This window comes from Meriones unguiculatus, chromosome 11, assembly GCF_030254825.1.
Source record: "Meriones unguiculatus strain TT.TT164.6M chromosome 11, Bangor_MerUng_6.1, whole genome shotgun sequence".
NCBI classification, from domain to species: Eukaryota; Metazoa; Chordata; class Mammalia; order Rodentia; family Muridae; genus Meriones; species Meriones unguiculatus.
The window spans coordinates 111,141,880-111,169,293 of record NC_083359.1 but is presented as its reverse complement, the minus strand read 5'-3'; the positions used below and the strand labels follow the sequence as shown (position 1 = coordinate 111,169,293).

Below are 27,414 nucleotides of genomic sequence, written 5' to 3'. Positions count from 1 at the left end.
AATTCTTGTGGAGCAGGCCTCACATTCAGTCAGAAAGTTGCCTCACATCTTGGTCAGTGTTGCTGTGAAGAGATGCTATTACAAACTGAACTCCTATGAGAGAAAGCATTTGGAGCTTGCTTACAGTTTCAGAGCCTTAGTCCATTATTGTGATGGGGGCCATGGTGGCACACAAGCAGACATGGTGCTGGAAATATAGCTGAAAGTTCTCCATCTGGATCTGCAGGCAGCAGGAGGAGAGACTCTTGCTTGGCTCACCCTCAGTGACATGCTTCCTCCAGCCAGGACACACAACAAGGACACACCCACCTATCCTTCTGAAGTAGGCCACTCCCCTATGGCTAAGCATTCAAATATATGAGCCTGTGGCGGCCATTCATCTTTGGTTTTTAGAGACAGGGTTTCTCTGTGTGGCCTTGGCTATCCTCATTCAAACTCTCATGTCACTACTGCATCCATGGGCATACCTTGCCTAGAAGGTCCAGATTGCTGTATACAGGGTCCATTGCTGGGTAAACCGTTGAATCCACACATTACTGCCTCCTCTGCCATCCCCCTGCTGCTGTCATCCCCACTTCATCTTTTAACCCTCCGTTCCCCTTTTTCTTTTACTTCACATGTACTAATCCCTTCAGTTGTTGTTGGGTTTTTTTTGTTTGTTTGTTTTACTTTTTGTTTTTGTTTTTAATTATATGTGAAAGAGTAGGTTTGCATGTGGGTTTTCATATATTCTTTTTTGGGTTTTCCCTCCCCTCCCTCTCCTGATTTTCACTATACCCCCACAGCCTTCCCTGCTTTGAGCTTTTCACCTCCAGAATTTGGTAACCTTTCATCTAGAGTTCCTCTCTTACAGCACCCCCACAGGCTCCTTTCCAGTGTCCTGCTTCCATTTGCATTCTCCTGTGAAACACAAAGCAAAAGATGTCAAGCTGAATCCACAGTTGAGGGAGAATCACAGCTTGCCTTATTGGCCAGGGTGACCTCACTTGGTATATTTTTTTCCAGTTCCATCCATTTATCTGCATATTTAATAATTTTGAGGGTTTTTTTTTTTTTACAGTTGAGTCGTATTCCACTGTGTAAATGCTTTTTTAAGTGAGAGTGCATTTTAAGAAGGAAAAAAGAAGGAACATGCAGACACTATTTTAAGGAGTACACATTTTTATATAAAATGAAATATTCTATTATTCCAGTTTTTAATATTTTTTTCACTATATGGTCTGGATGAGTAGTAGTTTTCTATGGAGAATAAGCTCTTCTACAATAATAACTAAATTAGACCAGAAGAGAAAGACTGGCATCAGAAGTGTGTTGTGTATTGCTTTGATGACTTCATCTGTTCCCAGTCCCATATTAATTGTATTTGCCAGAGAGCAGTGGTTCTCAAGCTGTGGGCTCCAACCCCCGTGGGAGTTGAGCGGCCCTTTCTCAGGGGTTGCATGTCAGATATCCACATGACAATTCAAAACTAACAGAATTACTGTTATGTAGGAGCAATGAAATACTTTTATGGTTGGGGTCACCACAACGTGAGGAACTGTATTCAAGGGTCACAGCATTAGGAAGGTTGAGAACCACTGCCATAGCCGATTCTACAGTTTGATCTCGGTCAGGCTAAAGGGTTTCTATAGTATATGCATTCTATATTATAGTCATGGATTCCGTAATATTTTTCCCAGGCAGTAAGTTCCTAGGGGCTACTTACAAGAGAGAGGAAGTGCGAGGTAAGTAGTTTCCAAAACACTGTTTAAATATACAGGAAGCTTCTGTCCTCTGCTCTTAGAAATTGTCCCCTAGGTACCAGTGTGCCTGTCATGTTTAGTAGCTGTGTCTCATCGTTCTTTAGCCTTGCTTTATCCCTCACACCGTTTCAAGATCTTAGAGCTTTGTATACTACAGTTCTGAGTCCAATTTATAATACTACTGAATGTAAAAATATATCAATAGAGCTCAGGTATTTTCTGTAGGTGCCATTCCACTAATGTTCTCTTTGCTTAATTTTTAATATGAGCTGAATGGAGAATTCTTGTTATTGTAGTTTACTTGAGAGAGCTTCTCTTTGATTCTGTAAGACATGTTTATGAGGAATGTTCGTGAAAAAGGATTACTTCTATATTTAGTCATTTATCCTGGTGGCTTTCTGGTGACTGCTTATTGTTATTATCACAAGAATATTAACTTCTCATCAAGGAAGTGTTAATCTAACACCCAAATTATTAATTGTTCTTGAAATATGTTTAAAGTTTATAGTTTATTTCATAGATGATAACAGAATTCACATATAATACTTAATTTCATAGATGGTTTTTCAGGAACTTGTTGAGTCAGGACACACAGAAATGACTTTGAGAACTCTGTGATGGTTTTCACTACTGGTAACATTAAAACAGGATTGGAATGTCACTGTAGTTTGAACATGCCCCACTGAATGGCACATACAAACAGAAAAGGTTGCAGAAAGTTGAAAGACATGAGTTGCATCTCAACCAGCTATATAAGCTTTCTAAAACATTTTGACCAAAATGACAGGACTTAGACAAACACAACTGAGGTTCTGATTCTACCAACACTGTGAGAGAAGCTAGGGAAGAGCAGAAATGGGATACACTTTATTACAGTGCGTATTTGATTGTGGGTATTTATTTGTATGTAGGGTGGATGGGTGTGCCATGGTGTGTGTGTGTGTGTGGTAGTCAGAGGATGGTTTCCAGCACTTTTCTCCTTTCACCATGTGGGTCCTGGGGTCAAACTCAGGTCATCAGCCTTGATGGCAAGTGCCTTACCCACTGCTCCAGCCATGGGGTGGACGTAAGTGCTTATACTACCATTTCTTGCAGTGGACTTGACCTGTGTTCTACTCTTCCATACCTTTTCAACTTTCTAAAGCCTGAGGAGTCCACCTCCTTAAGACACTGTGTAATACTCACCTTCCCAGGGACATTTGTGTTTAGGGAAAGACATTGAGGTCTAGATTTACATTTGATGTTTGTTTTTATAATACAGTATGAGCCAGAGAGTACTGAATGCAGCCCTGTGACAAAGGGATCTCATTTTTAAAGGTTCAACGTAAAGGAACAATTTTAGCAGATGCTCATTCTATGTCTTCTCCATGCTGTATACCCCATAGGGGCTAGTAATAATCTGGAAAAATGCCTGTTTGAAAGTTATATTAATTCTATTACATGAAAAAAAATAAATGTGTTCATAGAACTAATGTAGATGAGAAATTAGTCTTTTCATTTCCTGTTTAAGAAGAAATTTCTGTCATTGGATATATACGTGTCTCTGCAAGTGCTCCCATATCCATACTTGGATCTGTTGATGGGAAATGCACATACACAGGTGTTAGGTCTGTAGTAGAAAGGTAGTCACCCTTACCTGCAGTCATTGTTACCTGCAGTCACCCTCACCTGCAGTCACCCTCACCTGCAGTAGAAAGGCTGGCCCCCTCTTACCTCCTTGTTAGCAGTCAGGGTGGAAGTGCCACCCGTTATGGGCACTTTGCAAGGTTGTGATGATCATGACTGTGACAAACAGTGAGTGTGGAACCTTTGTATTGACTATAAATAGGAGTTGCTATCTTGTGATTAAACAGCATCCTTATTTAGTTTGAACAATTCTAACATTTTTATGCAGATTTATTATGCCTAATGTTTTCTGGTGTTGTAGATCTTTGCAAATATAATGATTATTTTATTTATTCATTTATTTTATTTAAGGCCCACAATTTGGATTTTTCTGTTGTAGAATTATCTGATATCATATAACCATATATATATAACTTGTTTAGAAAAGCTGTCTTCAATTTCTATAGTTTAGACTGTTGTTTACTTCATGTTAAGGCATCAGTGTTACCTGTGGGTTAATGCTCCATGTCACTTGCTAATGAGGAGTTTTAAAGTAGATTTAGGCCTTTATAACATGAAAATTTACTCTCTGGGGACATTCTCTTTTAAATTATATTTAAGTACTAGGTTTTTATAACCAAGTTTTTCTTAAATAACCCAGTTCTGGCCTGTTATCACAGTTCATGTTAATGTCAGTGAACTTGAGATTTATTACCAGTGCCAAAAGCTTAAGACAACCCTTTATCTGACAGAGGGCTAATATCCAGTATATATAAAGAACCAAAGAAGCTGAAAAACAACAAACTAAGTAATCCAATTAAAAAATGGGGAACAGAGCTAATTCTCTGTAGAGGAATATCGAATGGCAGAGAAACACTTAAAAGAAATGCTCAACCTTATTAGCCATTAGGGAAATGCAAATGAAAACGATCCTGAGATTTCACCTTACACCCATCAGAATGGCCAAGATGAAAAACTCAAGTGACAACACATGCTGAAGAGGTTGTGGAGAAAGGGGAACCCTCCTCCACTGCTGGTGGGAATGTAAACTCGTACAACCACTCTGGAAATCAATCTGGCGCTTTCTCAGACAACTAGGAATAGCGCTTCCTCAAGATCCAGCCATACCACTCCTAGACATATATCCAAAAGGGGCTCAAGTACACAATAAGGACATTTGCTCAACCATGTTTGGAGCAGCTTTATTTGTAATAGCCAGAAGCTGGAAACAGCCCAGATGCCCCTCAACTGAAGAATGGATGCAAAAATTGTGGTACATCTTCATAACGGAGTATTACTCTGCAATGGAAAAAAAAGGAAATCATGAAATTTGCAGGTAAATGGTAGGAACTGGAAAGGATCATCCTGAGTGAGCTGTCCCAGAAGTAGAAAGACACACACAGTATATACTCACTCACATAGACATACAGTATAGGATAGACATACTAAAATTTGTACACCTAAAGAAACTCATCAAGAGGGAGGACTCTGACTAAAATGCTCAATCCCCATTCCTAAAGGCAAAGAGGATGGACATCAGAAGAAGAAGAAAACAGGAAACAACCTAGGAACCTGCCACAGAGGGCCTCTGAAAGGCTCTGTCCTGCAGGCATCAAAGCAGATGCTAAGACTTATGGCCAACTGTTGGGCAGAGTGCATGGAATCTTATGTAAGAAGTAGGAAATAGTAAGATCTGGAAAGGACAGGAACTCCACAAGGAGAGCAACAGAACCAGAAATTTCAACACAGTCTTTCCAAAGACTCATACTCCAACCAAGTACCATGCATGGAGATAACCTAGAACCCCTGCACAGATGTAGCCCATGGCAGTTCAGTGTCCAAGTGGTTTCCATAGTAATGGGAAGAGGGACTGCCTCTGACATAATCTGATTGACCTGCTCTTTGATCACCTCCCCCTGAGTGGGGAGCAGCCTTACCAGGCCACAGAAGATGACAATGCAGTCACTCCTGATGTGATCTGATAGACTAAGATCAGAAGGAAGGAGAGGAGGACCTCCCCTATCAGTGGACTTGGGGAGGGGCATGAGTGAAGAAGGGGGAGAGGAGGGGAGGTGAGATTGGGAGGGGAGGAGGGAGGAGGTTTATGGGGGGATACAAAGTGAATAAAGTATAATTAATAAAAGTTAAAAAAAAGAAAAAAAAGCAGTCCCATACGTAAAACACATGCTAGAACCAAAGCTTCTTCTCTGTTATGTTTCTATTGTACTTCTCTGTTATGTATAATCCCCTTGAGTTCTTAGCACACTTTTGTTAGGTCTGTCCCAGCTCTGTCGCAGTGACAGTACCTGAGATGACAACTGAAGAATACTTTGAATAATGGTTTCAGAGATTTCAACCCAGAGTCATCCGGCTCCATTGTGTGGGCCTGTAGTATGAGGCAAGAGCATGTTACAGAGGCTGCTCGCCTCGTGGCTGCCAGCACGCAGAGGGAAAAGGTCAGGGAACGTTTCTCCAGTGCCCACGCCCAGTGGCCTACTTCCTTCAGCTAGACCCTGACTTCATTTTACCACCTATCAGTAAAGCCATCAGAACACTTTATCAAGGAACTAATCCATCCATCAATCAGAGTCCTCGTGATGCAGTTACTTGCCCAAAGCCTCTAACACAATGCCTCTAAAGGGCATTGCATATTCAAAGCACTTACCCTCATTTTGCAGATGGTAAAGAAGGCTTGATATAGCTATGACTCCCACAAAGTCAAAGTCACTATCACATTAGATTGTTTGGCAGTGGGCAAGTCTCCCTAGCTCTTTCTAGTTTGTTTCCTACACTGAGGAAGAGGCATGTGTCTGAGATTCCCTAGAGTTCTAGGTGCTAATCGCTTCTGCAGCTAAGCTCATTTCTTTTTCATGGTTGGCGAGGGAAAAGTAAGGCAGGTGCTATCTTCTGCTGCTTCAGTGGGAAGTCCAGGGAAAGGTCTCTTCCCTCTGCTGCATCGTAGTAGCTGGTCTTGAGCTTCAGTGGCGGCAGCAGGGCAATGACTGAGCTGTTGTCCTTTCAGCTAATTGAAACACCTGCTTGGGAAGCAGAGCACCTTGTGCCTGTCTGTCCTTGTTCTGGGGCCATTCCTGCAGGACCCGTCTAGACCTAGCCCTTCTGCTTTTCCAGCATGTTGCTCCATCAAATACTTTTTCTCAAAACAGCCAAATGAGCTGTTTCCATCACTAAGCCCTTTCTGACATGGTTCACAGGTCAGAGTGGAGGTATCTCATGTAGTTTATACTGTACTTAGACACTGCCAGTCAAAACGGAGATTTGGTTGTGTAGTAGGAGGTGTTTTCTTAAATACCATTTCTGAAAATTACAATGGGAGGAAAAGATGGAGAAAGGCAAATTTTTTAATTTTCTGTAACCTGAATAGTGTTCCATATGCTGGATACAATTTCAAGCATGTATATATTAGCTTCTTTACTCTCTGAGATTGTTGCTGTGGCCTCAAATCCAGAGCAGTACATGGAGACCTGTCCCCACAGGCTGTCTGCAGCGTTTTGTGTGTTGTCATCATAGCTAACATTATAGCTATATTAAATTTGGCCCAAAGGGGATTTGTGTTACCAAGGAATATATGGAAACAACTATAATGTATGAACCTGTTTTTTTCTCTCAGCTAATTTGTTTTTAGTACTTAAAAAAATTCTCAGAATCCCTAAAATTCAAGGTCATAACGAGAATTTATAAACACATGAAAGAAATTATAGAAAAAATGTGAAGATATCTGTTTTTAGGAGGATCCCTCGGCATCAGTTGACATTATTCATGAAGAGCCAGAGATTATATGGAATGACTATTTGCATCTGTTCAAAGTCTTACCAATTTCAAGTAAATACAACTTAGGAAGGAATGCCCTGATGCAAGGGAAGATCCAGAGAGCAGGCTCGTCTTCAGAAAAAATTAAAATAATGGCGCACAGAACTGCTTCCTCCTTCTGTTGCCCTCCCTCTTCTGCAGCCTTGAAGCTTTTGTCTTGCTAGGCTTCAGGCCCAGTGCAGAACAGGGACAATGATCTTAATTCAGGCCCAGGAGTGGGGTGGTGGGTGGAGGTGGGGTCACCTTTCAGATCATGTTGGGTGGCATTGGGAAAGTGAATTTAAGATACCAGCATCAGAAAGAGTAACACTTGGGATCACAGGAGACACGAGCTAATGCATGATGTAGTGTTTATTTAAGTCTATTGAAAATAGAGTCGGGACCTCAGGCCACTTGTTGTTGGGACCTGAATACCTGTCGTTTTAGCACCATGTGTCTAAAGCTTGGGTAGGTGTGATTTGTTGTTGTTCCAAACAATCTGCCTTTTTTCATATCTTGGTTTTTTTACTGTTATTTCCTGGTTATCCAGGACTAAAATGTATCATTCCCAAGTTCTAAAACATTGGTTGTGTCTGATCATAATATTTAACATGAAACATGACATCATTAAGAAAACGTCAAAGGTTCGCTAATGGAGTATCTTTCCAGAATTACTTAAATTGCAACCAATTAAACTATTAAAAATCACCTTTACTAAAAATAATCATACCTAAAATACTTGTAGTGAAATTCACTCTTAAAAATGTTGACATAGGTATAAATGGGAAGTGGTTATATGTGCTAAAAAAGTTAACTGTTTCATTATCTGTGGCAACTGTTGCAAATTTTTACATTTTAGATTTACTTTAAATGCTAAAATTATGCTTTGGTTTGTTAGAATCTGAGCATGTTTTGAGAAAAGAAAAATAGAAACATTTTAAGGGGGACTGATATATTATGGCAATGAGAATTTTTTTAACTAGTGTTTCATAGATTAGGTTTTTATTTGATTTGGTTTATTTAAACAAAATCTATTGTGTCACCAAAGACATGGGAACTAAATTTTCAGAAACAGACAAATAGTTTCTCCAATTTTAGTGGTCCTTTAGAAACAGATATTTGGGAAAAATAAATCATATAGCCTATTACTTATGTTCAGGTATGTGTTTGTAGCATAATCCCACTTGACTGTCCTGGAGCTTACAGTGTGAAATGGCATGAAGTGAGAAGACAGTTTTAACAGGTTTGTCCAGAGCAGCAAGTCACAAAATAAAAGGTACTACTGTTTCTATAACTAGCTGCTGTTCATTGCTTTGCAGTGTCCTTTAGTGCTCTATAAAGACATGTTTAAACTATATAATTGAGGGAACTGGAGGATTCCTTATGAAACCACCAAGGTTTTCAGAAATATTCTTGTATTAGTGAATATTCATGTTTTAGTGAATGTAGAAATCATATTTTTATTTCATTTGTCAGAAGTTTTCATGTAACATCCACAATCAATCAGAACTAATTTTCAAATATTCTATTTTGCGGCTGTCTTGGTTAGGATTTCTAATACTGTGATAAAATACCATCAACTTGGGGGGGGGAGGGTTTGTCTTACACCTCCATAATGGAGGGAAGGAGCTAAGGATGCAAATCTGGAGGCAGGAGCAGATGAGTAGGCCATGGAGCAACACTGCATATTGGCTTGCTCCTCCTGGCTTGTTCTGAAGGAGGGGACAGTCCTCTTCACTACCAGAGTCCCCTTTCAACAAGGCTAACAGCATGTGACTATCAGCCTAATGTTTACTATGCTTTTGAGATAGTCTTGAATAAAATAATGTCTTCCACATCAGACTTTGTTTTTTTCTTCAGCCTTCCATCTTCTTTTTATATCCAGTTGCCTTGACTAGTCTTCTAGTACAATGTTGAATATAAGTAGGGACAGCAGATGTTCATGGCTTCTTCCTGATCTTAGAGGAAAAGCATTCACCCTTTTAAGACTAAGACTATTAGCTGTGAGGTCTTCACACATGTTCATTACTATCTGAGGAAGCCCCCTGGTCCCTGGTTTGCTGTTGTTAGAGCTTTTAGTCATAATAAGCATTGTCTGTATTGCTGAGGTGACAGCTTTTATCCTCTGCTCCATTACTGTGGCATGTTACATTTGCTGAGGGGGGTGCACATGTGAGTTCAGGTGCCTGTGTATGTGGTGAGCATGTGCACAACTGGGATTGGTACCCAAGTGCTGTCCACTGTCTGTTTGAAAGTTCATGGTATAGGCCAGGCTAGCTGGACATCAAGCTACCAGGGGTTTGCCTGTCTCCACCTCTTAGCTTACCACCACTGGGAACATAGGCATACCAGGTTTTTATGTGGGTTCTGGAGATCAAATGAGAACATACATTTGCAAGGCAAGTACTTTACCAACTGAGCCTTCTCCCAGCCTATTGCTCTTTTCCGTGTGTTACCTTCACCTTACCTTCCTGAATAAGTCCTCTTTTGTCGTGACAGCTTGCCAGTTTTTTAAGGATTTTTATTTTACTCATAAAAGATACAAGTGTTTAGTATGCCTTTGTTCTGCTGCCTTTGCATGCTGTGGTATTTTACTCACAAGGAATGAACTAGAAAATGTTTTCTCTTGTGTTTTATTTTGTTTTTAAAAGTTTTTCATGTATATGTTAGTGCAGCTGTAACAAAACAAAAACAAACAAAGAAAAACAGGCATCTTACAATAACAAGCTTTATCTTTCTAGACGTTTGGGATTATTGTTGTCAGGTGCTGGTTCCATTGGAAGTCAGCTGGCCATGGCTACAGCCCTGGTGACCACTGGCCTGCAGGCCTGTCACTCCAGTCTGCACTGTGTCCTCTGTCTTTGTGTCTGTTGTCTCTGTCTCTTCCAACAAGAGTGCCAGTCACACTGGGTCAAGGGCTCACACGTCCTCCTAGGTCTACAGAGACCTTATGTTTGGATAAGTTCACACCAGCTGTAGCAGACGTTAGGACTTTAACCTTTTTATTTATTTACTTATTTATTTATTTATTGTGGAAAATACTCTGAAAATAGAGCTTACCGGTGACACCACCTGAAACGGGTTTACTTATTGGGCAGTTTTGATTTCCTCTGGTGTAGTTTAGCAATTCGGTTTTTTACTCATGTGTTCATACTTTCCATTTCCTTTTAAGACATTTTGAGTTCTCTGGTAGAATTTTGGGGGTCACTCATATATTCTGTCATATCATCTGCAAATAGTGGTACTTTGACTTCTTCCCTTCTGATTTCCCTTGATCTCCTTTTGTTGTCTTATTGCTCTAGCTAGGACTTCAAGTACTATGTTGAAGAAATAGGGTGATAGTGGGCAGCCTTGCCATCCTGAGTGAGGTAACCCAGAAGCAGAAAGATACACATGGTATATACTCACTCATAAGTAGATATTAGCCATATAATATAGTATGAACATACTAAAGTCTGTAGCTCTAAAGAAGCTAAAAAACAATGATGACCCTAGGGAAGAGGCTTAATCCTCAATCAGAAGGGTAAACTGGATAGACATCAGAAGTGGGAAAAGACAGGGAACAGGACAGGAGCCTACCACAGAGGGCCTCTGAAAGACTGTGCCCAGTTGGGTATCAAAGCAGATGCTGAGATTCATAGCCAAGCTTTGGGCAGGGAGTCTTATGGAAGAAGGGGAAGATAAAAAGACCTTGAGGGGACAGGAGCTCTGTAAGGAGAGCAACAGAGCCAAAAAGTCTCTGGGCCCAGGGGTCCTGCAGAGACTCATGAATCAACCAAGGACCATGAGAGAGGACCTAGACCTCAGATGTATCCCATGGGCAGCTCAGTCTCCATGGGGGTTCTTAGTAAGGGGATCAGGGGCAGTCACTGGCAGGACTGCTCTTTGATCACCTACCCCTGGTATGGCAGCCTTGCCAGGCCAAAGAGGAAGAGGATCCAGGCAGCCCTAATGAGACCTGATAATCTAGAGTGAGATAGTAGGGGAGAGGACTTCCCCTGTCAGTGGACTAGGGGAGGGGCATAGGGGGAGAAAAGGGAGGGAAGGTGGGACTGGGAGGAGATGAGGGAGGGTGCTACAGCGAGGATACAAAGTGAATAAATGGTAATGAATGATAATAATAAAAATTATCATTGATCAGAAAAAAGACATTTTGAAGTTTAGTTATTTATAAGAATTTTTGAAGTTTTAGTTGTCTAATTCATTGAACTTCAGGTATTAGTTCCTTATTAACTTTTTTACTTCTCAAGGTCTATAATAATAGCCCTCCCCCCCCCACACAAGTTTAGTAGTTATGGTGTTGTCTTCTATTTTCTTGGACACTCCAGTTAGATGTTTTTCAATTTCCTTGGCCTTTTCAAAGAATCAGGTTTTACTTTGTTGGATTTTCTCTGTTATTCTGAGAAACTCTTTCCACTCCCATCTTTGTTTAAATTCCTGTCTTACTGCCTTGGGCTTAGTATACTCATTTTCTAGTTTTGTTTTGTGTTGTTAGAGTTTTGATGATTTGAGAACTGACTTTCTTAATAAAGGCACTTACGGCTATAAACCTCTCTGAACTAGTTTTTGCTACATCTCATGTGACATGTGTTGTTTTTATTTCACCTTTGTATCATTAATTATTTACAAATATGGTATTTAATTTACATGCTTGTTAATTTCTCAAATTTTCTTCTGTTAATTATTTCTAATTTAACTGTCTTAGAAAATGTAACTGAGACTTATTTTGGGGGCTTAAGCTGTTGTCCTTCCTCACTTACCCACAGAAAATGTTCCATATGCACTTGAAGAGCAGTCTTTCCTGTGCTCTGCAGATGCTGCCAGATGCAGCTGGGACACAGTGTCAGATCTTCTCCTGCCTTGTTGTCTTCCTGTATGAGGAAAGGAAGAGTGATGGCTTTGGCTGTCATTGCAGAATTGGCTCTGTTTTTCCAGTTTTGACAGCTGTTGCTTTTATTTCGGGGCTACATTGTTGGGTGGCATTTTTATCATTATAAGATGTTAATCTGTCTCATATTAAATTTTCTTAGTATATATTTGGGCTGATACTGTCTTAGCTACTTTAGTTATCTTTTTGTTTATGCTTGCATGATATGTCTTTTTTCCAGTCATTTTTTTTACTGTTACCTCATTGGTGTCTTTAAACCTAACAAAGAACTCTCATCGATGTAATATTATTGTGATGTGTTGTTTGAAGCATATTCTGCCAGGCCTTGATTTTTGGTTGGAATATTTAGTTCATCTGCATTTCTGTGATTACTGATGACCAAAGTGCCATATTACCATTTGTTTTTCTGTGTCTTATTCCTTGTCTTTCTGCCTCTCACAGATCTATTGTGTTAGGTAGTTTCTAGTATGCTGCTTTATTTACCTTCCTACTACTCCATTTTTCAAGTTATTCTCTTAGTGAGTTTTCTGGGAATTACAATTAAAAATTTAATTTAAAATAATCTAATTCAAGTGATTACCAACCTAACCTCAGTAGTATATAAAATTTGCTTAGTGTGTGGCTCATCGATTTTCCTTCTCCAATTTTGTTGTTATTATCATACAAGTTACGTCTGTATATATTAGCAGTATATTAACAAATGTTTAGATTTATTGCCTTATACAATGTCTTTTAAATTGGATGGTCAAGAATTACATATTGGTTTCTCATTCCTGGCTTAACAAATTCTATAAAACAAAATTCCTTACCTTGTGTGTTTGAAGGACAATAGATTCCTTCTGGAAAGCACAAGAAAAAAAATCTTGCTTTGCGCTTTCTTTTCTGTGTTCTAAAGACCATTCTGTTTCATGGCTCCTGCTCCTCTGTCTCCATCACCCAAGCTAACTGCAATGGCCTTTTGACCTCACTCTCGTTGCTTCTGTCTCCTGGTCTCTCTTACAGAGCGGAGGGAGCAGAAGAGATGCACTCTCCCTGTGAAAGGTCTTTCATCATGTCTTCAAAGTTGTTTTTCCATATAAGGTAACTATTAAGGTTATTTTTACAAAACTGTTTGTTTCTTTTAGTTTCTTAATACCACTATCGCACAAATAATTGAGACCCTTTTATGTTTGTTTAATAATCGGCTTCACAACACAATAACTGAGCAGTTATTACTGTATTCTTAACCCTCTAAGCAAATCTAGTTTCCTCCCAGCGTACATCCTAGAGATACTTATACTTTGTAGCTCTCCGGCTCCAGTTCCTTCTCCTGATGTCTCTTCCATGGCTAAATCCTCTGGCTGAATCTCGTACTTCAAGCTCCTACTTCCTCTTCTTACTCCTTCTCCCCTGGCTGGCAAGAAGTCTAGCCCTATACTTTCCCCTGCTCAGCAGTTGGCTGTAAGCTTCTTTATTGGCATATCAGGGGACAATTGGGGAGCAGTGTTTACACAACATTGAGACAGAAGATTCTCAGAACAAGGAATGCAACCAGATATGGGGTTACAGAAATCAGCATTTGAATTACACAGTAACTTTATGCTTACAGGCAACATTTACAGGTTCTGAGGCATTTGAAGCCTCCAAGCCTGCCCCTGTGACACAGCACCTCCAACAAGGCCACATCTCCTAACTCTTCCCAAACAGCTCCACATACGGGGACCAAGTGTTCAACTATATGAGCCTATGGGGCCATTCTCATTCAAACCACCACACTTCCCTTCTGGCCCCATTAGCTCATGGCCTTATCGTAACACAAAATACATTTAGTCCGCCTTCAAAAGTCCCTATAGTTTTTCATTGTCTCAACACAGTTTAAAAGACTCAGTACAATTTAATAATTCAAAGTCTCTTCTGAGGTTCAGTGCAATCTCTTAATTGTAAAAAGCAAATTATATACTTCAACATACAATGGCACAGAATATACATTACCGTTCCAAAATGGAGGAAATGAGGCACAGTGAGGCAGTACTATACCAAAGCAAGACCAAAACCCAGGCCAACAAACTCCACGTCCAGTAGCTCGGTGTTCCAGTATTAAGGGGTATAGATGGCTCCACCCTACGAGCTTTGCTGACTACAGTATACTTCTCTCTCGTAGGCTGGTTCTGCTCCCTGACTGCAGCTCTCCTTGGCAGGTACCCCAGTGTTTTTAACCACTAATATCTTGGAGTGTCCAGGACAATCCAGGCTTTACTTTCACAGCTTCATGCATCGGCCTCTAAGGACCTCCATGCAGGGACTCCTCTGTCACATGCCCCACCTCAGCTGCTTTTCCTAACTGCAGAAGAAGAGTCCACAATCCCTTTCCTCTATCATTCTTGACTATAAAGCAAGAAGCACATGGCCACTGTTGCCAGTTTTGGCTGATTGCTTGGAATACAGGCTGGCCCTAGCCTTGACTCACATTTGTGTATGCTTTAATTTTATGTTATTTTTTAGTTGCAAAAATTTTTCTCAGGTCTTTTTTTCTCTACAAGTTAGAAGCTTAGCTGAGTGGGGTCTTGCCCTGAGGGCATCGTTGCCTTTATTCTGTTTTTTTGTCTTTAATTTTCTCAACTCTCAGCACAAGCCTTGGCTCCAACATTAAGTTTCCTGGTGCTCTTTTTTCCTAAAATGGTACATTTTATATGTTCTTTTTACCATGCTTGCTCTTTTTCTTTGTAGACCTATATCAGAGTGATTTCCAATAAACATGAAACAGAGTGAATACTAGGCTGTCTTGAAATCACTTCTGCCATCAAAATTAGTCCCATATACACATTTTTATGACAAGGACAAAACAAGCAGCTACATTCTTTGCCAAATATCATCATAATGGTCTCTGGCCCATTTGCTAATGTTGTTTCCTCTGAAACCTCTTGAGTCGGGTTTCCACAGTCCACATTTCACTTAGCACCATTGTCCTCGAAACTCCTAATAGGATGTCCCGTTATACCCTACTTACAGCAGTCCATTTCCTAGTCCAAAATTCCTAAGACTTCCATATTCCTAAAAATAAACAAACAAAAAACATAATCAGGCCTGTCATAGCAATGCCTCACTCCTGGTACCAACTTCTGTCTTAGTTACTTTTCTGTGGCTGTGATAAGTCACTGTGATGAAAACAAATTTTAGAAGAATAAATTTACTTGAAATGTACAGTTTCAGAGGCTTTTAATTCATGACCACCATTGTAGGGTGCATGGCAGAAAGGCAGGCTGGCTGGAGCTGGAGCTGAGAGCTTGCATCTTAATCCACAAACATGAGGCAAAGAGACAGACACTGAGAATGGTGAAGAGCTTTTGAAGCCTCCAAACCTGCTCTTCTAACGCGGCCACAGCTCCTAATCCTTCCCAAACAGCTCCACCAACTGAGGACTAAGTATGCAAATAGATGAGTCAATGAGACAGTTTTCATTCAGACCACACAGATGCGCTTCATCAAATTGGAATGTTTTCAATTATTATTTTCTGATATGTCTTCTGTACCTTCTCTATCTTCTTCCCAGAGTTCTGATGAGTTGGACTTGGTTATGTTTCTCACTGGCCTTTGAAACTTTCTTCTCTTTCTTGCTGTTTTTACTCACTCTTGGGCTGGAAATTCTCAATTTTCTTAATCTTCAAATTCAATGTTGTTGATCTCTCTATTGAATTTCTCATCTCAGTTATTCTTTTCACATCCAGAGTTTTCATTTGGCTTCTTGTTTTTGTTTTGTTTTGTTTTTACAGTCATTTGTATCTCTTTATAAGTGTTCTCTATTTGCTGAGGTGTTCTTCTCATCTGTAGCTATAGCTTCCATTAGCTGTTTGGACATGATTAAAGGGCTGGAGAGACGACTCAGAGATTGAAATTGTGTGCTGTGCTTGTACAGGATCAGCTCCTAGCCCTATTCTGGGTGGCTAACAACCACCTAGTACTAAATTCCAGAAGATCCTGTACCCTTCTTTGGCCTCTATGGGTACTGCACTCATGTACACAAACCCACACAGATGTACATAATTTTAATATATATATACATATATATATATATTTGCAAAAGAAAAATAAAATGTCTGATTCCAGTCTTCTCCCTAAGTCCACTTCTGGTCTTCCACGGTGTCTGCTGTTCTGTTTTGTTTTTATGTCTTGTAACCTTTTCTTGTTAAAAAGAAAAAGAAGTGGAAATTTAAGTGTTATAAAAGACTACATTTATAAATCAGCCCCATCTCCCAGTTTATTGCTCCTTTTTTTCCTCATTGTTGCTACTTTTTGCTTAAAGATATATTAATTCTGTAAACCCTGTTGTTTATCATGTGCAGTTGCTGGACTCTGGTTACATTGGTAGTCAGCTACTATTCCCTTAAAAGCTTGAATCATTAATTCTCTTAGCATTTGATGGGAATACTTGTATTTTAATATACCTTCAGTGTTTCTAAGGCCAGTTTATAACAGCCTTGGCTTTCACTTCCTGCATGCACAGGTCACCTGGAGTTGAGGATGAGGACTTCCTAGGTCTTTTCTGGGCATGTGCACAGCCTTACCCATGCACATAGACCTCTGGATTCCTAAGGTGTTGCAGCTTTTAGGGCTTGTTAAAAGATCTCATTCTGGGCCTGGAGAGATGGCTCAGCCAGTAAGAGCACTGGCTGTTCTTCCAGAGGACCTGAGTTCAGTTCCCAGCAACCACATGGTGACTCACAACCATCCATAATGGAATCTGATTCCTTCTTCTGCTCTGCACCAAAACAGTGTTCATATACATAAAATAAATAAATCTTAAAAAAAAAGAAAAGTTCAGGAAAAAAAAACCTCATTTCACAAATTTTTCTCTAATTTTCATGCGCTTCAGTTGGAACTGTCCCCTCGGTAGCTACAGCATTAAATAGTTCCATGAATTTTACCCAGCTCTTTTCCTGTTGTGATCACGTAGCTCAAGCCTAAAGCCAAGTAAGATGGAGTCCAATCCCTGAGCATAGAACCTTCCTGGGAGCTGTGAGGCAAGCTGAGGCAGGATAGCTCTCTGAGAGGGCTGCTGGCCATTCCAACCCATTCCCCCTCAGTGTTTCCCAGCTTGGGAAGCCCCACTTTTAAGATGACAAAATAGAGGGCTAATTTTAAATTTTGTGAAGCTTATTGTTCTTATGGTAATCAGTTATTTCCCTTGTGAAAACACTTCTCATATTGCTAGCGTTTGGTAACTCAGATTGCTGAAAGGTTCATTTTAGCGGCTTTTGCTGCTGCTCATGAGCAGAATACTTTCAGAAGTGCTTACTTTTCTCTCTGGCATTAAGTATTTTGAGTAGAGGTGTCGCCATCAAGACCAGTTTTGTGTAAGTCTGGTGTCCTCGCTTTGACAGAGGCATTGGTAAGTAGGATGTGGTAATATGAACCCCCAGTCGTCCAGTTAAGGAAGATCAGACAAACCAAACAAGGCCAGAAGTTCAGAGAATCGGGAATAACAGATGACGATGGCATGACCACGATTGTAGGTATGTGTCAGCACAACCAGCTTTAAGGTACTGTCTAGACCTTGTACACCATCTTGGAGCAAGTGCGAGCTTGCTGTAAATAGGACTTCTAAAGGGTAGCTATGCCTGGAAGACTGGTGCACAGTGGTGAAACCAAAGAAAGCACACAGCTGTTCTTAAATCTAAAGTTTCTGCTAGAGCTGAAACCCAGTTCTACGTGGGAAAGAGATGTGCTGATATAGATAAAGCAAAAACCAGCGCAGTGACCACTGGTGGTAAAGTGGGTGGGACCCAGATGACCTGGGGAAAGGTGGCTGGGCCCCCTGTGAGAGCTCATGCCAGATTTCTGAAGCAACATTTTCAAACAGGCTGTGGGACACAGTCTGTGATGCGGTAGTCCTCATGGGCTTAACTAATGAAAAGTAAATAAATAAAAATGTGATCGTTGTTCTTTTTTGTTTATTTGTTTTTGAGGCAGTGTTTCTCTGTGTAGCATTCATTGGCTGTCATTGAACTCACTCTGTAGACCAGGCTGGCCTCCAGCTCACAGAGATTTGCCTGCCTCTGCCTCCCAAGTGCTGGGATCAAAGGCCACCACCACCTGGTGTGTTTGTTTTTCAAAAATGATTCCTAGAGGAAAATTTCCCCATCTCTATTTGGTTAATTATGTATTGAAAGAGGAGGCCCAAGATTCAAGAGCTAATGTATGAACAATACGATTTTATCACTTTGTAACACCCAGATTACGAATGTCTTTAATGTGGGGAGCAGCAAGGCCCAGGTGCTGTCACTTCAGGGGAGGAGTTGAGAATTGAGCACTGCAGAGTTGAGCCTAAACATGTCACCGTTGAGTTTTCCAGCAGGTGTCAGCATTACTTTAACAGCACCTTTGGGCTTCTGTGGAAGAGGGCGGGCAGCCACAGCCACTGTTCCTTTGTTCTTACCGTCCTGCTGTTTGCATTTACCATCATGGAATATGTTGAATTCTATCTAGAGCCGCATTCAGTATTTATCATCTACATTTTTATTATGATCGTCTATGGGATTACTTACCTGTATAATACTAAGAAGCAAAAATTTCCCCTTCTCAGAAGACTCTTAGGTATTTTAAGGAGACTGGATCAACAGGGGGCAGCACAATCTTAGGATATTTAAATTTTGGTCATTTGACCATTCAGAAACAGCATGCATAGATCCTGTGGTAGGGGTGTTTTGAAGCATAGAATCCCTTGATGTCAAATGAAATATGATTTATAACACAATTATATAGAGCAGAGAACATGATATTTACTAAAATAAATATTACTTTATTATATTTGCTTATATTAAACACTGAAAATAATGGACTTGCCTTAAACAAACAAAAAAAATGAGGAAAATCTTTCAGAAAGTACTATGCTGCCTTCCATTTACAGATGAGGAAACTGAACATTAGTAAGATTTTGCGGCATACAAAGGTAACACAAGCAGAGTTTTAGAGCTTGCACACAAGCTCAGTCTCTGGGTGCCGTGTCTGGGAGCCTGCCACTCCACAGCTGCAGTATCTCACCTCAGCGGCCTGCACCATTGCTATGCAGTCCTGTCCACGTCTTCAGTTCCCTTGGCCAGCTGAGGCGAGGCTTCGCTCACTCAAAACGTGAGTCACCACACCACAGCCCAGGTTCAGGCCCCCTGGCTTCCTGAGTCGCTCAGCCTTTGACCGTCTGCAGCTGCTCTCCTCAGCACGCTGCAGCTCCTCTGGGTGGTGCTGAGTCTCCGGCAGGTCCAGCCTGACTGCTCGCTGTCTCCTGACAGCACCGCTGGTTGTCACAGGTGACACGCCTGTCTCCTGTGGCCTCGGTGCTCCCATTACCCGTTTTCAGTATGATGAAAACTTTTTATATATACAGTTAGAATCTGAACGCTGTCCTCCAGCCACAGCGAGGATAAATTTGACCGATTATTCAAATTTACAGTAATTATTACACAGTTTATTTTCAAGTTTAAAAATTTGAGTAAAAGTAGTTAGAAATAAGGTGGAATCTACTTAGAGTCAATGGGAACCCTGGTATGTTTAGTCTGTAGGAATTGTGTTGATTATTAAATGGCTTTTCCAGTGTTTACTTTATTTCACGCTGTATGCACCATTAATGGGCATTGGTTCTGAATAAGATTAACACTCTACAGAGCTCACTCATCTGTCTGGAATTTTAGATTTCTTTTCTCTCCTCATAGACCTGATAATAATCATTCTCCCTCTGGCAAAAAAGACTTCATGAAGAAGAGGAAATATTGAAATAATCTCTTTTACAAGATGGAGGATGTTTGACTTGCTGGAGCCTGTTGGTACCATTCCTTTACAGCAGCTTAGTTATGGGTCAGATTTATCTGGCTCAGGGCTAGTCTCTACATTACTGGCTCTGAGGCCAGGCCCTGTTGTACATTCATGACAGGGTCCACAGAGACTGCCAAAGGTAGGATGAAGGCCGAGCAACAGTGTGCAGTGGCTCTGTCCCCTCGTTCTCTGTGGCGCCTTGCTCTGCCTTCCATACACTCAGATAGGCATGCACACCAAAGCCACAGACTTGCTTCCTCCAAAGGGGAATCAAAATGGACTCTTAGAGCACAACCTTTTAAGTGATGCTCCATTACACTAACGCTGACTCAGCATGTGAAATCAAGGATCCTCGCACTCTTCCTGTTGCGCTCAGCAAGAGCATGGCCAGAGAGGTCTTTGTCCCCCTCAAGAGCATTCCTGGTGACAGTGTGGCTGGACTGACAGACAGATAGGTTCACATTTTCTTCTAACAGATGTTACTGGTGTAGCAGCCTAGTGTAACAAATTTAGCAAGTGTGTTCAAGCATGTTTCCTACACCATTTTCAGAAGTGATATAGCCTGATCAAAACTAAATTTGTAATTTTTTTTCCCAGCTGTCAGGAGAACATACCAAATGATGTAGGGTTTTACCCATGATTTAGGAATCTAATACCTGTATTCCTTTTGACTCCTACTCTGTAATTTAGAAGTGTATTTGAAAAATGATACTTCCTGAAGGCTAGAACAGTTGGTTCAGATATGTACTCATTCGTTTTTATTACTTACATAGCAAAGAGTAGGTTGAAGATTATCTAAAACATTAAAAAATTATGTGTGTGTGCATATATGTGTGCATGTGTGTGTGTGTATACAGCTGTGTGTAGGTATGCCACAGTCTACGTTTGGTGATCAGTGGACAACTGTCATAAGTCATTTTCTCCTGCCACCTTCTAGGATCCGTAAATCAAACTCAGGGCACTGAATTCCCACCCAGGAGCCTCTATCTGCTGATCCATTTCTCTGGCACTAAACATTCTTTAATTATGTTGTCATATGAAGTAGCCTTCCTCTTTTCCTTCCCCCTCCATCCCTTCCTTTTTAACTCCTTGCCTTCTGTCGTTGTTGCCTTCTTCTTCTTCTCCTTCTTCTTCTTCTTCTTCTCCTTCTCCTTCTCCTTCTCCTCCTTCTCCTTCTCCTCCTCCTCCTCCTCCTCCTCCTCCTCCTCCTCCTCCTCCTCCTCCTCCTCCTCCTCCTCCTTCTTCTTCTTCTTCTTCTTCTTCTTCTTCTTCTTTGTCTTCTTCTTCGTCTTCTTCCTTCTATTTCTGACCTTGTAACTCATGGGATTTCTTTGGGAATCTTCAAATAATTTCTAAATATTTATTCTTGTATATGTTTGTTTGCTTTTTTCCTCATATCAAGTAATCCTTTTGTAAACCTTCTCTCTTATGAAAAGGGTAAAAAACAGTAATGATGCCACCCATTTATTAGAAACAAACAAACAAACAAAAAGGCCATTTCCCTGGGAACATCCATCACAGCCCTCTAGAATTAACCACAATTCAGTTATAGTAATCATTTTCTTGCTTTTCCTCATTGTTTTATCACCCATCATACTTCTGAAACACCAGGTTTAGTTTGCTAGCTGTCCAGCAGGTGGTTTGGCTTGAGCTTGTTTTTGCTTTATTCTTTCTTATCTCTGGGTACGCTGCATACATCTCCAGTGAGTATATATGTAGGAGTGGGATGGCCAGACCATGGGGTATGTATCTCTGACATTTTTAAAGTAGTATCTGCTTGTACTCCCAGCGAGGCGGAAGATAGCCCCCTTCTCTGTCACACCACACCAGGTATTCGGCTAGCCTGTCTGTTTATTAATACCTCAGAGTTTGAACTTCCGTTCCCGATTGCTGATGAAGCCGAGAAAATGCAAAGAAATCTGCTGAGATTTTTACTGGGATTGCATTTAATCTGTAGATGATACGTGGAGAATGTTGCAAAGCAGCCCTCTAGCATGCTTATGTGGTAGAGCACTTTCCATTCCCTCGGCAATGCTCCTGTTTTTTTTAGATGACTTACAGGCTAGCATGTCATTTATTATATTCATTCTAGATGAATATATATTTGAATTCTAGATATTTTGTGTTTTAGGCTGTGGCAAGTGCTTTTAATTGTTTTTGCTGTTTTGGTTTTTTGTGTTTGTTTGTTTGAGACAAGATCTCACAGTGTGGCCTTGGCTAGCACAGGGCTCATTGTATAGACCAAGGTTCTTGGAAGCTTGAGGTCTAGAAATGACCCTTTTTATAAATTGCATTTTCAGGTGTGTTGCTGATGTATTTGTTATATGAATATTTTCAAATTTTACCTTTTGTGCAACTGCACTTTTCTGTGAATTTGTTCAAATTTCCTTTGTACATGATTATATGTTGGACAAGTTTAGCCATTCCTCTTATAAATTAAGATGGCTTTAATTTATTTTATTTATTTTATTGTTGTTTATGAAGGCCAGGACCTTCACAGGCTGTGATTTCTACCACAATGGTAACAGAAAGTAGGAATGGTTGGCAATTTCAAAGGGAAGACAAGTTATAAAATTTTTTGAGACTGAGTCTCACGTATGCCAGGAAGGCCTGGAACTCAGTGTGTAAACAAGATTGACTGTGATCTTTTCTCCTCTCCCTGCCTCTCCCACCTGAGAGCTGAGGTTACAGGTGTGTGCACACACCCAGTGTGTGCGGTGCTGGAGCATGCTGCCCCAGCCCTGTGCAAATGCTCTTAAGTGTGGTTGTGTGTTGGTGGATTTGGTTGCTAATAGTTGATGTAGGAATTTTAATCTAGATTCACAAGTGAGTGAATCCTGTGATTCTTGGACTTTTTATGTCTTTCCTAACCTTTCTTTCCAAGGGTTCATTACACGCTTGACACGGTGGAGTTAAGGGCTCTCTCCTCTCTGTTGTCTGAAAGCGCTTGGGGAAGAGGAATATCACCAGAAGTCACAAGGGAAGCTGTCACAGCCAAAATGTCTTATTTTGTGTCTTTATTTTTTTAAGTGTTTAACGACCATCTCCATCTTAAGGAAAGTGGTTGGCATACTGTTTTTTCTGGCGTGTCTTCTGTCCGCTGTCATCCTCTAGGAGCGGTCCATCTCATCCAGATCTCAGGTGTGCTGCACTGTTGTGTATTCATATCTGTGATCTGTAGAACACGCAGTTACTCACTCTCTCTTGCTCTCTTATTGGAATTTCCAGAAATTCATCTATTTTTGTTCATCGTTTTCATCTTATTTTATTATCTTATTCTCAATACTATTTAGTTTCTCAAGAATTACTTAGAAGTGTATTCAGATATTTTATAGGTCTTTCGTTCATCTCTAGTATGTATTTCTACTTGATCAAAAACATAGTATGAGATTTTTCCTCACTAGAACCTTGTTGTTACTTGCTCTGCTCCTATAAAGAAGGCTCTGCTCCGCTGTCAGGTTCGCTGCTCTGTCCGTAGCTTCATAGCTCTTTCTGAAGTGTGTGTGCCTCCTCCATCTTCCCCTGCTGGTCCGCCCAGTCTTGGAGGGAGAGGTGCTGCTGTGCCAACACTGAGTGTTTCTCCTCAAATTGTGAAGCCTTTGATTTCTGTGTCTTAGCCCACACTGTAAAGTGCGTGTGAGTTTGGAATTTTCTGTTTTCCTGGAAGCTGAATGAGTCATCATTGTTAAGTGTACTCTTCACCTCTGACGATAGTCTTGTCTTCAGAGAAACTGACACACACAGCCATAGCGGTTTTCTTTGGTTAGAGTATGCAGAGTAAATTTTACCTTTTTTTTTTTTTTTTTGCCTTTCTGCCTCTCTGTTTTAAATATTACCATAGAAAATGGCACATGGTTTTATTTATTTACCAACATATGCCAATCTTTGTCTTTAAGGATATAATTGAGATGTTTAGTGTAAATAAGTCTAAATTCACATCCATGTTCTGAGTTTTTTAGCTTGAGAAAACACCTCGTTACCATACGTAAGTTGAAGATATTGTTTGAGCTGTTGGTGTTGTGGTAGAATCCCTTGCTGCCAGATCCGCTGATCTGCATTCCATCCCTGCGACCACATGTTGAAAGGAGAGGCCAGCCCTCCCAGCTGCCCTTCAGCTTTCACAGACACACCAGCCATATCCATGTGTGTGCACATGCACACACACAACAGATAGGTGATACACTTACAGACAGATGATAGAGTTTTAAAAAGAAGGATCTGATTTGTCTGCAATTATGCAGGAATATAGAAATTGCTTCACCTGTGTCTACAGACATTTCTAAGTGAGTGGGCGTGTGGTCTGCACTGCCACCCTCGTCACAGCGTGGCCATTTTGTTTGCTTGGTTTGTTGTCGCAGTTGGTGGTGACGGTAGTGAGACAGGCCTCACGCTGTAGGTCTGGCTGACCTGCAACCTACTGTCTGTCTCCTGGGCTGGAAACAAAGGTATTCCCCAACATACCTAGCAACAATGTGGAATCTGTGTTTCCTAAAATACTGTAACAATGTTACATTTGCTCCACAGGGCTGTGACTCCCAGGTGAGCTTGTCAGAGGCATCCTGTGGTGAGAGCACATCCTCCTGTCAGTCTCTGGAACATGGCTCTGTCCCAGAGATCCTCATCGGACTCCTGTACAACGCCACCACTGGAAGGCTGTCAGCGGAGGTGATCAAAGGCAGCCACTTCAAAAACCTGGCAGCAAACAGACCACCCAGTGAGTGAAAAAGAGTCATTTTTATCCTAATGTTTGCTGTGCTTAGGAGACTTGCATCATTTTAGTCCTAACCAATCACAATGCAACACTGAATCATCAACCAATCTGTTTCATGTTTTTGCTTCTAGTCTTTTGGGAAGTAGAAAATGTAAAATTCAAAATATTAATTGTATGGTGACAGGGATTTTAATTTTTCATAGTGTCTGCAGAATAAATTATCCCTATCATTATCTTTTAATGCCAGATGAAGTTACAGGGTTTTAAAAAGTAACTACTATTCACAATATTAACAGAAAAGTATATCACTTTTGTTAGCTAAAGGTTAATGTTCTGTTTTCTGTCTGCGTGCAATTCTCTGAACTAATGCAACTACCTCTGTATTTCCCTTCTTTTATCCTTAACACCTCATGAAGAAAGTCTTTCCTTGCATTTTCTTCTCCTTTGAAATGACAGGTTAAGGATGTAATTGAGTGGCACAACATGTACTTGGCATGTACAGTCCCTGGGTTCTAGCACCAGCACCACAAGACAGAAAAACTTATGACCCTGCCCAGAAAACAAAAACAAACAGCAGAAACAAACAAACAAAAACATCGCCCCACACAGCCAAGCAAGCCTTTTCCCTCCCAATAAAAACAAAATCAGGCCAGTGCTTGGCCGAGGTGACCTGGCGAAGATAGGGAAGAGTGACAGGCTTTTGTTTTTTTCTCCTTTCCTCTTCCTTCTCTGTGGTGAAGATGAGAAGAAGGCTGGAGAATGCAGAGAAATTGTCTGTACTCCACTCCAGAACTGTTGATGTCTTGTGAGCTCTTAAACAGGAAACAGAACAACTCCTCTATATCTCTAGAAGTTAAACTTGTTCATGTCCTGGATTACAGCTTTGAAAGAAAATTGTAAATGATTAATAGCTTACATTTGTTTACGGATTTCCCAGAGGCTTCCTTAATACACTCTTACTCAGGATGCCAGCCATAAATGTCTATCATTTATGCTAACTTTGCTTTTAAGTGCCATAAAAATTCATTATTCAATGTAGGTGAAACGCCATAAAAAGATAATAGGTTTGTACCAAAAACCATGGGAAAGCTTAATTCATACATTACAGAATGAGTCTAGCCCTAAACTGAGAAGTCTAAAAGGCCAGGCTGGAGAGACAGCTCAGCAGTTACAAACCCTAGCAGTTCTTCCAGAGAACTCAGGATCAACTTCCATTTCAACTCCCAGGATCCCAAATGGTCGCTCACAACCATCTAGAACTCTAGTTCCAGGGAAGCCAATGCCTTTTTGTGGCCTTTGTAGGCACCAGATGCACAGATGGTGCAGACATGCATGTAGGCAAAACACACTTACACATAAAATAATAATGTAAAGAGAAAACTTACAATCCCTGTAGACAATTGGCCTGACCTTACATGCCTGTTTCTTAAGAGGTAAAGTCAAGGTTATGGCTCTTACAGAGCAAGTGTGAGAATCAGATCTGACAAAGGTGCATAAAAGTAGAATTAGCACTGTCCACTTTCTCATTTCAAAGAGAAAACCGAGTGTGTGAAAGAACATTCTGAGGAGAAGCAGGCTGGAGAGTCTAACTTGGTAGTCTTCACACATACTCTCTCCACAGAGGGCGGGACAGAAGCTTAGTAACATTGGCAGCTGGAGACAAGAGAGCTCATGAGCCCATGTCAAGCACACATGTGCCTGCTTGACCATAAGACACAGACCCAAAGACACTGCAACACTGCAGCAGGAGACAGCAGTGCTTAGGGCCACACACAAGCTGTCAGTGTGTGCTTTGTGCTTCAGCTGGCACTTCAATAACTTTTGACAGATACTTACTTGGACATGTCAAAAAGTAGCAGAATGAGATGTTACTGTGGTATAGAGATAGAGAACAGAGTAAGAATGAAAAAAGAGCAAAGACAAGGTTAGATAGTAAACAGTATGATGGGCACCTATGGCATGGACTCTGGCCGGTGGCTCTGACAGCAGTTGGCAATATTTTAAAATTCGATCTTTAACCTCAGGTTCATCAGTAGTGTTAGCTTGGAAGTCAACAGTAAGTAAATACAACCAACTTTTAAAATACTGATATAAAGGGAAAGCATTTGTAAAGGGCATGTAAGATACTTGCAAAGTAAAATTGAAGACAGTTGTATCCTCATGTCTTAAGTTGTAAGGTTATCACCCTTCACTGATACTTAGGGTCTAAGCTGTGAACTGTTGTAAACCAGGTAACCCCAAATTCCCCTCAAGAAACAGGAGCAATATTCAAGAACAAATATTGTGATAGCTGTATTGCATCTTGCATAACTGAATTCTTGATTATGTTGAAAGTAACCAGACTTTTTGAAATACTAAATATTGCATGGGTAAAATTAAAATGTAGCACAATAATAGAGATCTTATAATAATTGTATTTGATCTTTTATAACCTGATAATTTGCATGATTCTATATGTTCAATGTGCTTTAGACCAAGAAGATACCATTATAAATATGCCCCTTTTAAACAGTGTAATTTTTGTTTATGATTACCCAACGTTGTTAAATTTTTTCCTTCCATGGAGTTTACAAAACAGCCCTATGTTCAACCCTCTACCTGAATTAAAATGCTAAAGTTTTGTGTTTTTCCACTCAAGTGCACAGTGTTTCCTCTTTAATTCTGACCTTTGACCCTCTTTCACCCAACAATTGACATCTGGTCATTATTTCTTTTACTGCTTTCCACCCCCTGTTGTCAGATGGACTGTTCTGTTGTCTAAAACACTTGATAGGTGGACAGGTTTATATAATCCGAGGTGAGTTCCTGTAGAGGCTAATTGGATGTTGTCTTTTCATGCAAAAATGAAATGCCCTAAAACTTGCCAGCAGTGAGACTGT

The 27,414-nt window shown here is 40.5% G+C and overlaps 1 protein-coding gene across 5 annotated transcripts in view; it reads left to right on the top strand.

Moving 5' to 3' along the window:
- The window catches only part of Syt14 (synaptotagmin 14), a 151,694-nt gene that overhangs the window by 116,836 nt on the left and 7,444 nt on the right, over positions 1 to 27,414 (top strand). For 3 of the 5 annotated variants that reach the window (XM_060364953.1, XM_021645446.2, XM_060364951.1), the window contains 2 exons: positions 24,349 to 24,538; positions 27,276 to 27,332. In XM_060364953.1, the coding sequence (XP_060220936.1) occupies positions 24,349 to 24,538; positions 27,276 to 27,332 (247 nt within the window). The remainder of the gene's footprint in view (positions 1 to 24,348; positions 24,539 to 27,275; positions 27,333 to 27,414) is intronic. The other 2 variants (XM_021645447.2, XM_060364952.1) reach the window with 1 other exon arrangement.